This window comes from Notothenia rossii, assembly GCF_949606895.1.
Source record: "Notothenia rossii genome assembly, chromosome: 2".
Taxonomy (NCBI): Eukaryota; Metazoa; Chordata; class Actinopteri; order Perciformes; family Nototheniidae; genus Notothenia; species Notothenia rossii.
The window spans coordinates 746,294-758,530 of NC_136904.1; the positions used below are offsets into that span (position 1 = coordinate 746,294).

The 12,237-nt window shown below is 43.2% G+C and overlaps 1 protein-coding gene across 1 annotated transcript; it reads left to right on the forward strand.

The window, feature by feature from the left end:
• The first annotated feature begins 2,307 nt into the window (after window positions 1-2,307).
• On the forward strand, window positions 2,308-7,078 carry LOC307029869 (annexin A2-like). The gene is made up of 8 exons (XM_079665958.1): window positions 2,308-2,442; window positions 3,398-3,477; window positions 4,460-4,519; window positions 4,762-4,855; window positions 5,470-5,565; window positions 5,750-5,808; window positions 6,465-6,587; window positions 6,932-7,078. Exons 1-8 carry the CDS (start codon window positions 2,385-2,387, stop codon window positions 6,989-6,991), a joined length of 630 nt encoding a protein of 209 aa, XP_079522084.1. The 5' UTR covers window positions 2,308-2,384; the 3' UTR covers window positions 6,992-7,078.
• The last annotated feature ends 5,159 nt before the right edge of the window (window positions 7,079-12,237 follow it).

Sequence of the window (12,237 nt, forward strand, 5' to 3'; positions counted from 1 at the left end):
TGTGAAGAAATCAACTGTGGGAGCAATTATTAGAAAATGGAAGACATACAAGACCACTGATAATCTCCCTCCATCTGGGGCTCCACGCAAGATCTCACCCCGTGGGGTCAAAATGAGAAACAAGAACGGTGAGCAAAAATCCCAGAACCACACGGGGGGACCTAGTCCATGACCTGCAGAGAGCTGGGACCAAAGTAACAAAGGCTACCATCAGTAACACACTGCGCCGCCAGGGACTCAAATCCTGCAGTGCCAGACGTGTCCCCCTGCTTAAGCCAGGACATGTCCAGGCCCGTCTGAAGTTTGCTAGAGAGCATTTAGATGATCCAGAAGAGGATTGGGAGAATGTCATATGGTCAGATGAAACCAAAATAGAACTTTTTGGTAAAAACTCAACTAGACGTGTTTGGAGGAGAAAGAATGCTGAGTTGCATCCAAAGAACACCTGCTGTGAAACATGGGGGGGGGGGGGGAACATCATGCTTTGGGGCTGTGTTTCTGCAAAGGGACCAGGACGACTGATCCGTGTAAAGGAAAGAATGAATGGGGCCATGTATCGTGAGATTTTGAGTGACAACCTCCTTCCATCAGCAAGGGCATTGAAGATGAAACGTGGCTGGGTCTTTCAGCATGACAATGATCCCAAACACACCGCCCGGGCAACGAAGGAGTGGCTTCGTAAGAAGCATCTCAAGGTCCTGGAGTGGCCTAGCCAGCCTCCAGATCTCAACCCAAATCTTTGGAGGGAGTTGAAAGTCCGTGTTGCCCAGCAACAGCCCCAAAACATCACTGCTCTAGAGGAGATCTGCATGGAGGAATGGGCCAAAATACCAGCAACAGTGTGAAAACTTTGTGAAGACTCACAGAAAACGTTTGACCTCTTTCATTGCCAACAAAGGGTAAATAACAAAGTATTGAGATGAACTTTTGTTATTGACCAAATACTTATTTTCCACCATAAATTGCAAATACATTCTTTAAAAATCAGACAATGTGATTTTCTGGATTTTTTTTTCTCATTTTGTCTCTCATAGTTGAGGTATACCTAGGATGAAAATTACAGGCCTCTCATCTTTCTAAGTGGGAGAACTTGCACAACTGGTGGCTGACTAAATACTTGTTTGCCCCGCTGTATATATGTGCATAGCATTTTATTTGTCTGTGTGAGTATTCAATCACGGAATTATCTTTTTTGACTTTATCATGCAACTGGATAACTAACGGGCGGGCTAAAAAACCATTATGCAGAACATACATCAGGGTCTACCCCACCATCTACTGGGTGAATTAGGTACTGCAACAGAACAACACCAGATCCTGAAGAACAACTTTCTAAACAAAATATTAGAGGAGCACTTTAATGCGAGATCGACCTTTGGAAACTCTGCATTTTCCAAATGATATAGAGATTACACATTTTTACTGAGCAGTTAAAAGGTGCTTTACAGTCAATTATGTTAATGGTATCGCGGACCACAAGGGGGGGCCGCGGTCCACAGGTTGGGATCCGCTTGTTTAAATTATCTTAAAGGTGGGGTAGGAAAGTTTGAGAAACCGGCTCGAGTGCGCTAGAATTTGAAAATACACGACCGGAGAAAATCTGCCACTTCCTCACAGAGCCCCTCCTCCAACACACACGAACGTGCACATGACCAATCAGGGCACGAGATAAGTTTGTGCACAGATGGAAGGCTGACAGGCAGGTAGGCCATCCAGTTACTTTAGCCGGCTCAGATGATTGGTCGTGCTTTGTACAGTACTACGGCTTCCACAGATGATATTTTTTTAATGGATTTTTTGTCAAAGCACTTCAGATATTCATTGCTTTCGGGATGTTAAGAACATTGCATGGAATATAACAAAAAGTGTATCTCGAGCCGGTTTCTCAAACTTACCTAACCCACCTTTAAGATAAGTTAAACCAGCGGATCCCAACCTGTGGACCGCGGCCCCCCTAGTGGTCCGCGCAGGCATCGCAAGTGTGCCGCCAAATAATTTGCAAGACATTATGATTTGTGTTGAAACATTTTCATGATTAAGATTTTTAAATTTGAACCTCTTTCTTTTCTCTTTCTTGATCCTCCTTAGCAACGGTCATTACAGTCCTTGACAGCGGTCTGTTCTACTGGATTAACAACATGTCACATGTTCTGAATCGACCAATCAGAACTTTATTTAGCCTCCGTATTGTTTATAGTTGAATTTGGGACATTTTTCTGCAGGAAAAGTTATTTTACTTTTGATGAAAAACATATTTTACCAATGAAAAAGCTCTGACAGAATAACATTGTTATATAATAGCGTTTTTTAATATTACAAATGAAGTCTTATCTGTGTGTGTTGGTTTTCAGGGCCTGGGGACGGACGAGGAAACGCTCATCGAGATGGTCTGCTCGAGAAACAACGAGGAGCTGCTGGAGATAAAGAGGGCTTACAGAGAGAGTGCGTTTATCTCAAATACAGAAAAACATTTATTATATTTTAAATGCTAAAAGCTCACATTGCTGTTAGTATTGTTGCTTACACTACAACCAATATCACAATAATTATAATACTGTGAGACTAAAGTGGCCAATCTAACAGAGGAGCTTAAGTTAAACTGTCCATTGAATAATCTGTCATTTTGATTTAATTGTTTGTAAGTATGCAGTGTTTCAATTAAATTAGCATGACTAATGTTTGCCAATTGAACATTAACCTGCATATCTAATTGAACCATTACCAAAACAGGATATGTGAAATTCTTTATTTTACATATGAATTAACACATTTTACAATTCAAATGTCCTATGAAGTATTTCAAATTGCACTTTGAATCACGATGAATATGCTCTCTTTTGTTTCATTTACTTGATAACCTAAGTAATCTTTTCAATAAGTAACTTTGGGTATCGTTATATATAATATTGCAATACTCAATGACATACAAAGATGACAAATATTATCCATAATACATTTTGTAGTTTAAGAGTAAAATTACAAATACGTCAAAATCGCGACACTTTATTTTGATAAGTCTATTTAATTGGAGTAATTCAAAATTATATATCATTTTGTATCTAGATATTTTATCAATAAATGATTATGATATATGACTATCGCTATATAAATGACATTTCATGATGGAAAATGTTCTGTACAGCTTTCACCTTTACTCAGAGTGGCTAAGTTAGCTAAAAGCTAAAGTAACATATCGTTATCAGTTTAGAATAAAATTACATTGAACCACATGTAAGCTGTTAGCATGTTAGCTCGATGAACTTTACTATTAGGATCAACTATAAACATCTAGCTAGTTAGCTTCGGTGGCTAATATCAGATACATCATACTGTACGTTGTATTTAACTTATTACGTATTTTTTAATAATGTGCACGTCTTTTTCTTTCTGTCTGCAGTGTTTAAGAAGGAGCTGGATAAAGAGGTAGCTGGAGACACTTCAGGAGACTTCGCTAAACTGCTGCTAGCGCTGGTTCAGGTAGCTCAATGCTAACTGCAAAGACCTTTGTATAATTGTCATTTTAGTATCTGGGTAATATAAAATACTTACAAACCTACTGCACATTGTGACCCTTCTGTCAGGCTATATGGTATATTAAGGTTAAAGTCTTGGGGTGCGTTCACACCTGCCTTGTATAGTCCGGTTGAATCGAACCATGGTGCGTTTAACCGCTTGGTGGGGTTCGTTTGGGTCGGTGTGAACGCAGTCCGAGACCTCTGAAGTGAACTCATCAACCGGAGGTGGTCTCGGACCGCTTTCAAGTGAACTCTGGAGCGGTTCATCGCTGGTGCGAACGCAGTCCGCACCAAAACATAGGAAGCGTAGTATTTACGAGTCACAACAACGCGATGTCTTCCAAATCTTTAGCGAAAGAGTCTTTCAAGACATCCGCGGTTCTTTAGTTAAAGAGTGAAGCAGAATGAAGTGTTGAACAGTGTCGTGTAAAGTCAAAATGCTCCGTCAACTATATAAAAGTAAGAACACCTGTCGTCGGTGAAACGCCCTCCGTACTGCAGAACGTCTCTCATTATATGTGTTATAATGTTGTTTAACGGACTTTGTCTGATTATATAATCATATGCGCGGGCCGCTAGTGTCTGTTGATCTCTAGATTAACAGCAGCATGAGAACAACCTGCCGATGCTCCATGGCGGAGGCTCCGCTAGAAATCGCCGGGATTTGCGTTTTTACCCCCTTAATGTCTGACCAATGGTTGAACAGCATTTCCGTGCACATGACTTGTGTTTAAAGTTTGTAGTCCGTTTGAGTTTTGCCCAACGCAAACCGAACCTTCTGAGAAATGAAACCATGTAACAAACTGTCGTCTGGTGCGCACCTGAAAACGGACTATTAGTTGTGAATGCGACCTTAAGCACGCTGAAAGAAAACCCAGGTTGGTGTTTGACTGTAATTTAAACATTTTAAACCACTAATATGCATTTTCTTTGTTGACATGTAGACAAAGAGAGATGAGCCGTCTAACGTGGTGGACTATGAGAAGATCGACGAGGACGCCAGAGTGAGTGAAACACCTCAGAGAGTTCTTCCTTAAAACATATTCAAAAACATTTGATTTCTGGGGTAAAAACAGTTTTTTTATGATCTTAGTGTGAATTTCTTTCATGATCAAACACTCAGTTATTGATTGTTTTTTTGTTGTTGTTGCGGGATTTCATTAATTAACTAACCCTAAGCAATAAAGAGATCTCACCTTCCTTTCTAACCTAAGTACAGTAATGACTTTTACTTCTCTCACCTCAGTGTCTGTATGAAGCCGGGGTTCAGAGGAAAGGCACCGACGTGGCCGTCTGGATCTCCATCATGTCCCAGAGGAGCGTCCCCCACCTGCAGAAAGGTGACACACACACACACACACACACACACACACACACACACACACACACACACACACACACACACACACACACACACACACACACACACACACACACACACACACACACACACACACACACACACACACACACACACACACACACACACACACACACACACACACACATTTTACATTGTGTGCTGGAAATGTACTGTCTTTCAAGGGATCCTGTTCGTGACGCCAAATTGTGGTGGTAGTTTACAGAGACAAACAAACAAATAATAATAAAATGTTGAGGAAACCTTTTCCGTTATACTGAAATGAAGATTATTGGATAAAGACAGTCTTTTAGGGAGTTTATTCTTGCCATAAGGAACACTGTACAGAGGGTCAAGCAGTGTCCTCTATAAACATTCATAAAACAATATGCTTTAACTTTGTATGTATTTTCTGTCTGTGTGTGTGTGTGTGTGTGTGTGTGTGTGTGTGTGTGTGTGTGTGTGTGTGTGTGTGTGTGTGTGTGTGTGTGTGTGTGTGTGTGTGTGTGTGTGTGTGTGTGTGTGTGTGTGTGTGTGTGTGTGTGTGTGTGTGTGTGTGTGTGTGTGTGTGTGTGTGTGTGTGTGTGTGTGTAGTGTTTGAGCGCTATAAGAGCTACAGTCCCTACGACATGAAGGAGAGCATCAGGAAGGAGGTGAAGGGAGACCTGGAGAAATCCTTCCTCACTCTGGGTAAAAACACACCACCGTTTTATTATGATATTCACAGTATGTGCATGTGAGCGCGGTGTGGGAGGAAGGGGATACTGATTTTAAAATGAACATCTTTGTAAATGTTTATAGCTTTTCAAAATCAAACACTGTTGCATAGGATGTAATGATATTATATTTAATATATGAATTTGTCCTCTCACAGTGGAGTGCTTTGAGAACAGACAGCTGTACTTCGCCAACAGACTCAATGAAGCCATGAAGGTACAGATCAGGTTTACCTCGATCACTGCTACTACACATGTTTAATGTTCTGCTTCCTGATATTTCTACTTCACTACATCTCACAGGAAATACTGTAGTGTTGGTGCACAAAGTGTAATTGCTCCTTTCATCATTTCTACTCTTATTTATATTCCTTCTCTCGATTTTGGTTTTGAAGATTTATTTTTGTTGCAGGTGATTTCTGAATGCAGTCTAGAATAGTTCATGAAATACATCCTATTTTTACTAAAGTGAAAACTTAATGGAGTAAATAATATACAATTAAACAACACAAATCAAGGAAAACCAAAAAAAATGCTAAAACATGAACAGCCAACACTAACATTACACTAGGGTTATTGCTGTAGGTGGCTTTCTTTTATTTAATATAATGCTATTTTATATTATAAATGTATATTTTTGTAACACCCACATTAAAATAATATGATGCATATTCGTTCACTTTCGAGACTTTAAGTATATTTCTGGTAATATGCTAACAATGTGTTAACTTTAAATGCACATATTTTTTCATATATTTCTAAAGTAACCGTGTGTGTGTGTGTGTGTGTGTGTGTGTGTGTGTGTGTGTGTGTGTGTGTGTGTGTGTGTGTGTGTGTGTGTGTGTGTGTGTGTGTGTGTGTGTGTGTGTGCAGAGTAAAGGAGCGAAGGAGAAGGTGGTGACGAGGATCATGGTCTCTCGCTGTGAAGTCGACCTGATGAAAATCCGCTCAGAGTTCAAGAAGACGCACAAGAGAACTCTGTACCAGACCATCACTGTGAGTATCTGTGTGTGTGTGTGTGTGTGTGTGTGTGTGTGTGTGTGTGTGTGTGTGTGTTGTTTAACCACCTCCAGTATGGGTCTCTGTGTTCTGTAATTAAAAAAAGAATTGAATCAAAAGATACTGTGCATGCTGTGTTTAATGACACAAAGCACTGACTGGATGTGATATTGTCCAAAAGTATGTTGGGGAAAGTTATTCATCAAACATCCAAACATTTTTAAAGGGGACCTATTCTGGGATTTGCCTTTCCTGCAGTGTGTTATAAAGGTTTATGTGCATGTAAACGGTGTGCAGAGGCTTGAGTCCCAAAGTATTAATATAATTGTTCTTTGTTTCAGGAGCACACTAAAGGAGACTACCAGAAGGCTCTGCTGAATCTGTGCGGAGGAGACGACTGAGCTCTGAGTGGACTCCATTTCCCAGAAGGCCGCTGGGTCTTAAAACATCAGCTGACTGCAGATTTTCTTTTAACTCTGTCCATAAGAGCCTTTTTGTAGTTTCTTCTCTGTTAAACAGATCACCTCCATCTCTCTGAGCAGCTTCAGTTTTTAAATAAAATCGTTTCACCGGATTGTGTTTTTCATTTTTTGACGACCACCATACAGCAGGTCAGCGGAGACACAGAGAAAAATAAAAATAAAGAGTTTACAAATATATTTACTCGTATTAGAGGCAGTACAAATAATGGACGTCCACTCTGCGGAGTTTTACATTAGTGGTGCGGTCACCCAAAGTGACAGACCTAATTTTACGCTTATCTTTGCCCCAGAGTGCACCTAAAATAAGCCGGGGTGATCCACGCATAGGCACCGCCGGGGGCTTCCGCCTGGAAAATGGGGGTCAGGCGAGCTTTCCTCTCTGAGATAGAAAATATTAAATGTTTTGTGATCCTGCACGTGGATGATGTAGCCCTCAGCAGTTCCCCTTTTATCCGCCTCTCTGAACTTAGTGTTGGTCATGTTGGCATACATGTCCGGACGGTGGCCATACAGGAGGCTCCAATGGAGGGTGAGATAGCCATAGAACAGGTACTGGGTGATTGAGGTAGGCTTGCCGGCCATCAGGTCGAGGAGATCGGGGATGCGCTTCTCAGCGGCCGCCATGGCAAGAAGGTTTGCCTGGCTCTGCAGACGATCCAGCTTGTCCCTCTTCACATTAAACTGGTGGACAGTGACTGCCTTCTTCATGTTTTTCATGTTGGCTTTCACCTCTCTGATTATGTTGGTCATATCAGACTGGTTTGATTGATTAATTGAAAAGTTTATTAACAGCTTGTATATTGGGTACAGTACAGTACAGCTCAAAACATACAATTGTTAAGGGGATGCAGACCAGAGAAAGACTTTCGTCTTGTTTACATCAGGGTCCCCCATTTCCAATTCATCATATCATTTAAGACATATAAGACATATTTGACATACAGATGGCTTATTTACAATTTACATACAGGTGTTTTTTTACATACAGATGGCTTACTTACAAATTTCATTTTAGATTTCGTTCTAATACATCCTAACCGGACAGTTAAGACATACCAAGTCTACAGATATACAGTTAGTAACAGAGTCTAAAATGCGAGTATATACATAGATGGGGGGGGAAGCTGTCCATTGTACGACAGGTTGAGATTTGTACCATTACCGGAGCCAGTTTTGCAATGCTCTCCCCCGAAGGTGCTCTTTAAGAGAGGTTTTGAAGGTCAGTATAGTTTTACTTTCCTTTACAGTAGTGGGAAGAGCGTTCCACCTTGATGTGGCATAATTGCGAAACGTGTATTCCCCTTTTTTTGTGCCAAATCTGGGTTTTACATGATTTGTGGAGCTCCCTCTGGTGTTATGATCATGGTATTCCTTGACCTTTGGGAAGAATTTTGACATGTACATGGGTACCATAGAGGTGTATTGCATCTTGTAGACCAGGCCCATTGCAAGTAGCTGTACTCTGTCGTCTACTCTAAGCCATCCTAGGTTGTCAAAGTGGGCAGAGGCGAGGTGGGTTCTAGATGAAAGGTCAAGCAGTAGTCTGACCAGTTTATTTTGTGATGTTTGAAGTTTGATTTTTAGCGCTTTGGAGGTGCTATGGTACCATGACGTGCAAGCATAGTCCTAGTACCCTTGAATGAGTGCTCCTGCCAGAGTCTTCAGGGTGTTGTTGTTTACCAGAGAGGAGATCCGGTAGAGGAATCTAGTTCTTTGATTGACTTTTTTTATTACATTGGATGCCATTTTGTCCCAGGAGAGGTTTGCCTCAAGAATAGATCCTAGGTATGTAATTTCCTTCTTACTTGAGACAATAATGTCACCCACTGCAACTGAGAAGTCGTCGGATTTGCTGAGATTATGTTTCGAACCGAAGAGGATGGACTCTGTTTTACCCAGGTGTAATGATAATTTATTATCGGCGAGCCAGGTGCAGATTCTGCCGAGCTCGGAGCTGAGGGTTTTTTCAACCTGCAATCTGCTCCTGTCAGAGACCAGCAGGGCTGAGTCGTCCGCGAACAGGAACAAGTTGCAGTCACATGCTGATGACATGTCATTTGCATAAATTAGGAACAGTAACGGACCTAATATGCTTCCTTGTGGAACACCACAGCTCACTGGGAGGGGGGGGGACAGAGTACCGTTCACCTCCACCATCTGTTCTCTCCCCTCCAGGTAGGATTGCATCCAGCTCACCGATACTTTATCAAAACCAATTGCTTTTAGCTTGTCAATCAGAACGGGGTGATTGACAGTGACGAAAGCCTTTTGCAGGTCCAGCATCACCAAGCCGCAGTATCTGCCCTCGTCCACCTCTTGTTTGATGTGGTCGTTTAAATAAAGAAGGCATGTGTCAGTGGAGTGGGATGTTCTAAAGCCAGATTGAAATTCATAGATTAGTTTCTTGTCTGCGAGGTACTTTTCAACCTGTTCATATACTATTTTTTCCATGACTTTCGAGATGGAGGTAAGTATAGAAACAGGGCGGTAGTTGTCTGGGTCCAATTTGCTGCCCTTTTTGTGCAGGGGGGTTACTCTTGCAATTTTGAAGTCTTTGGGTACTTTTCCCTGTTTTATGGAGAGGTTAATTATGTGAGCTATGACTGGTGAGATGGCGGTTGCTGTGTCTCTGAGGAATTTGGAGGGGATATTGTCGGGTGAAACTGTAAGCCGGGGGGGCTGTGGCTCAGTGGTTAGCGTGCTTGACTTTGAATCAGGGGATAGCAAGTTTGAGTCCCACTGCAGTCAACATGTCGATGTGTCCCTGGGCAAGACACTTCACCCCAAATTGCTCCTGTGGGGATTGTCCACAGTACCGAATGTATGTAAGTCGCTTTGGATAAAAGTGTCTAACAAATGACATGTAATGTAATGAGCCTGCACCCCCGGAGCTTTGACTCAGACATGTACCTCATGAAATGTCTCACATTCTTCAGGAAGAACTCCGATGTCGTGACTGCCCGGCCCGACTTTGAAATATACATGCTCCAGCCACGGATCCTCTTCATGTCTTTTAGGAACAGCCAGTCTGACAGCCGGTTTACACCATGGGCCATGAATAGAAGGAAGTTCTTTATCCGGCTGACCAGAGCATTTTCTTTCTGTTTTACTGTCGGAGCGACACCCTCAAAATGATCCCTGTATGCCTGAAGGTACACCTCAATGCTTTTAGGGAACATGATTGCACGCATGGTATTCCCCCGTCCCCTCCCAGTGGACCAGTGATTTGGGGGAGACCATCAGAGGGCTTGGGGTGCCCCGGAACCAGGCAGCACCCCAGCAGGAACCAGGTTTTATGGTCAAAGGAGGAAAGAGTAATAGAACCGGGTTAAAACAAAGAAAGTGTCCGACAATAGTGACTTGTGAGGCCGCCAGAGACCCCTGTCGTCTCTCGGTCCTATCCTCCAGGCCACGCCGTGGCCAGAACAGGGTCAAAAAGTAAAAAAAGTGAAATGAAAAAATGTGTCCCAATTTCTGATTTCGTGCAGACGGCAAAGTAAATTTTTTTGAAATATTTGATGGAGAAGGGGAAATTAAGCCCCGGAACATTTTCCCCTTCTCCGTTGCAGCTTACAACGGAGAAGGGGAAATAAGGGCCCATACCCTACCGGGCGCGTTTCAAAAGCATTTCAGAAGCGGAGCGTCTTGCCTGCCGGCTCGCAGTTTTTGTTGATTTGGGCATATTTCCTGGACAGGCTACTTTGTACAGACAAAGTTAATAATAATTGTAATATTCCAGTTATAAACAAAATGAATCAAAGATGTGTTGCTGTATTTTAGTGGCAAAAAAATCCATTCATCATCATAATTATTCTATATATATAATTTACACATTGCCTGTAAGCCGGAGGAGAACGCTGGCATTTCTCCTCCTACTTGAAAGACTATGGAGGGATCTTCTGAGCCGTAAAGCGGCACGTCTGGTGGAATAGCGCCCATTGACTAGAGCGGCCGCGATTGTAGCGAACGCCGCGGTGCAGCCATAGCGCGACACAGACAGGCCCGGTGGAATCTAGGGGTAAGAGGCTTATCAAAGTTCTCCTCCGTTTTATATAGGCACTTTGACCAAATATCATAACATATTGGCAGATGGGAATTACGGCTCTTTGAAGGGAGCCGGTGTTAAGGTTCGGGAAAAGGTAGGACCCAAATGCAGTTTAAAAATGGAAGCGGGTTTAAAAATGTAACAAAAACGAGCTTTATTTACAAAAAAAGCTGTTGACAATGAAAAATACTTAAACAAAACCATGAATCCAAAAAGTAGGTAACACGAGGTAGCATCGAGACAAAACTAAGGGTGACAAGAAAGACAATGAACCGACAAGGAGAACAGGGGAAGAGAAGACTAAATACAAACAAGGGTAATCACAGGACAAGACACAGCTGGGCAGAGGAGGCAGAAACACAAGGGCAACAGGTGAACACAATCAGACAATCAGACACATGAGGGAAAACACAGGAAGGAAGACAAGACACATGGTGAGCAGAATTTCAACATAAAATCATGACAAGACAGATTGTGACAGAAAACTAGGATTGTGACAGACGTTCCACCAAAGTCCTACACTTCCAAAAGGGTGGGTGGAGGGGGTCCGGACGGGTTTCGGCTGACAGCCCGGAGGCACGGCAGAGGACCAGGAAGGGGTCTCGGGCGGACGACCCGGGGGCAAGGCAGAGGAAACGGAGGTGGTCTCGGGCGGATGGCCCAGTGGCAAGGCAGAGGCAGAGAAGCGCCTAAGGCCACGGCGGGCTTATTCAGGGAGCAGGGCACAAGGACGGACCGGGTTCGTGGCCGACTGGACCACCCGCGGAATAGGATCTGGTGTCTGCGGGACACCCAGCAGGAAAGAGTTCGTAGCCGGCGGAGCCAACGGCGTAACAGGATCCCTGGACGGGACATGGGCTGGTTTCAGTGGGACCCCAGACGGAGCAAGGGCTAGTGTCGGCGGGACCCCCAACAGGACAGGATATGGTGTTGGCAGGAAACCCGGCGGAGCAGGTGTCGGCAGAACCCCCAACAGGACAGCACATGGTGTTGGCAGGAAATCCGGCGGAGCAGGTGTCGGAGGGACCCCCAACAGGACAGGACCTGGTGTTGGCAGGAAATCCGGTGGAACCCCCAACAAAATAGGACATGGAGTTGGCAGGACCCTCAGTGGAACCCC

What these genes read in the sequence shown, in the direction of transcription:
- LOC307029869 (XM_079665958.1), top strand. Translation starts at nt 2,385, where the DNA reads ATGGTCTGCTCGAGAAACAACGAGGAGCTGCTGGAGATAAAGAGGGCT. An exon ending in AGATCGACGAGGACGCCAGA is followed by an intron (nt 4,520 to 4,761) that starts GTGAGTGAAACA and finishes CTCTCACCTCAG; the next exon opens with TGTCTGTATGAAGCCGGGGT. An exon ending in CGTCCCCCACCTGCAGAAAG is followed by an intron (nt 4,856 to 5,469) that starts GTGACACACACA and finishes GTGTGTGTGTAG; the next exon opens with TGTTTGAGCGCTATAAGAGC.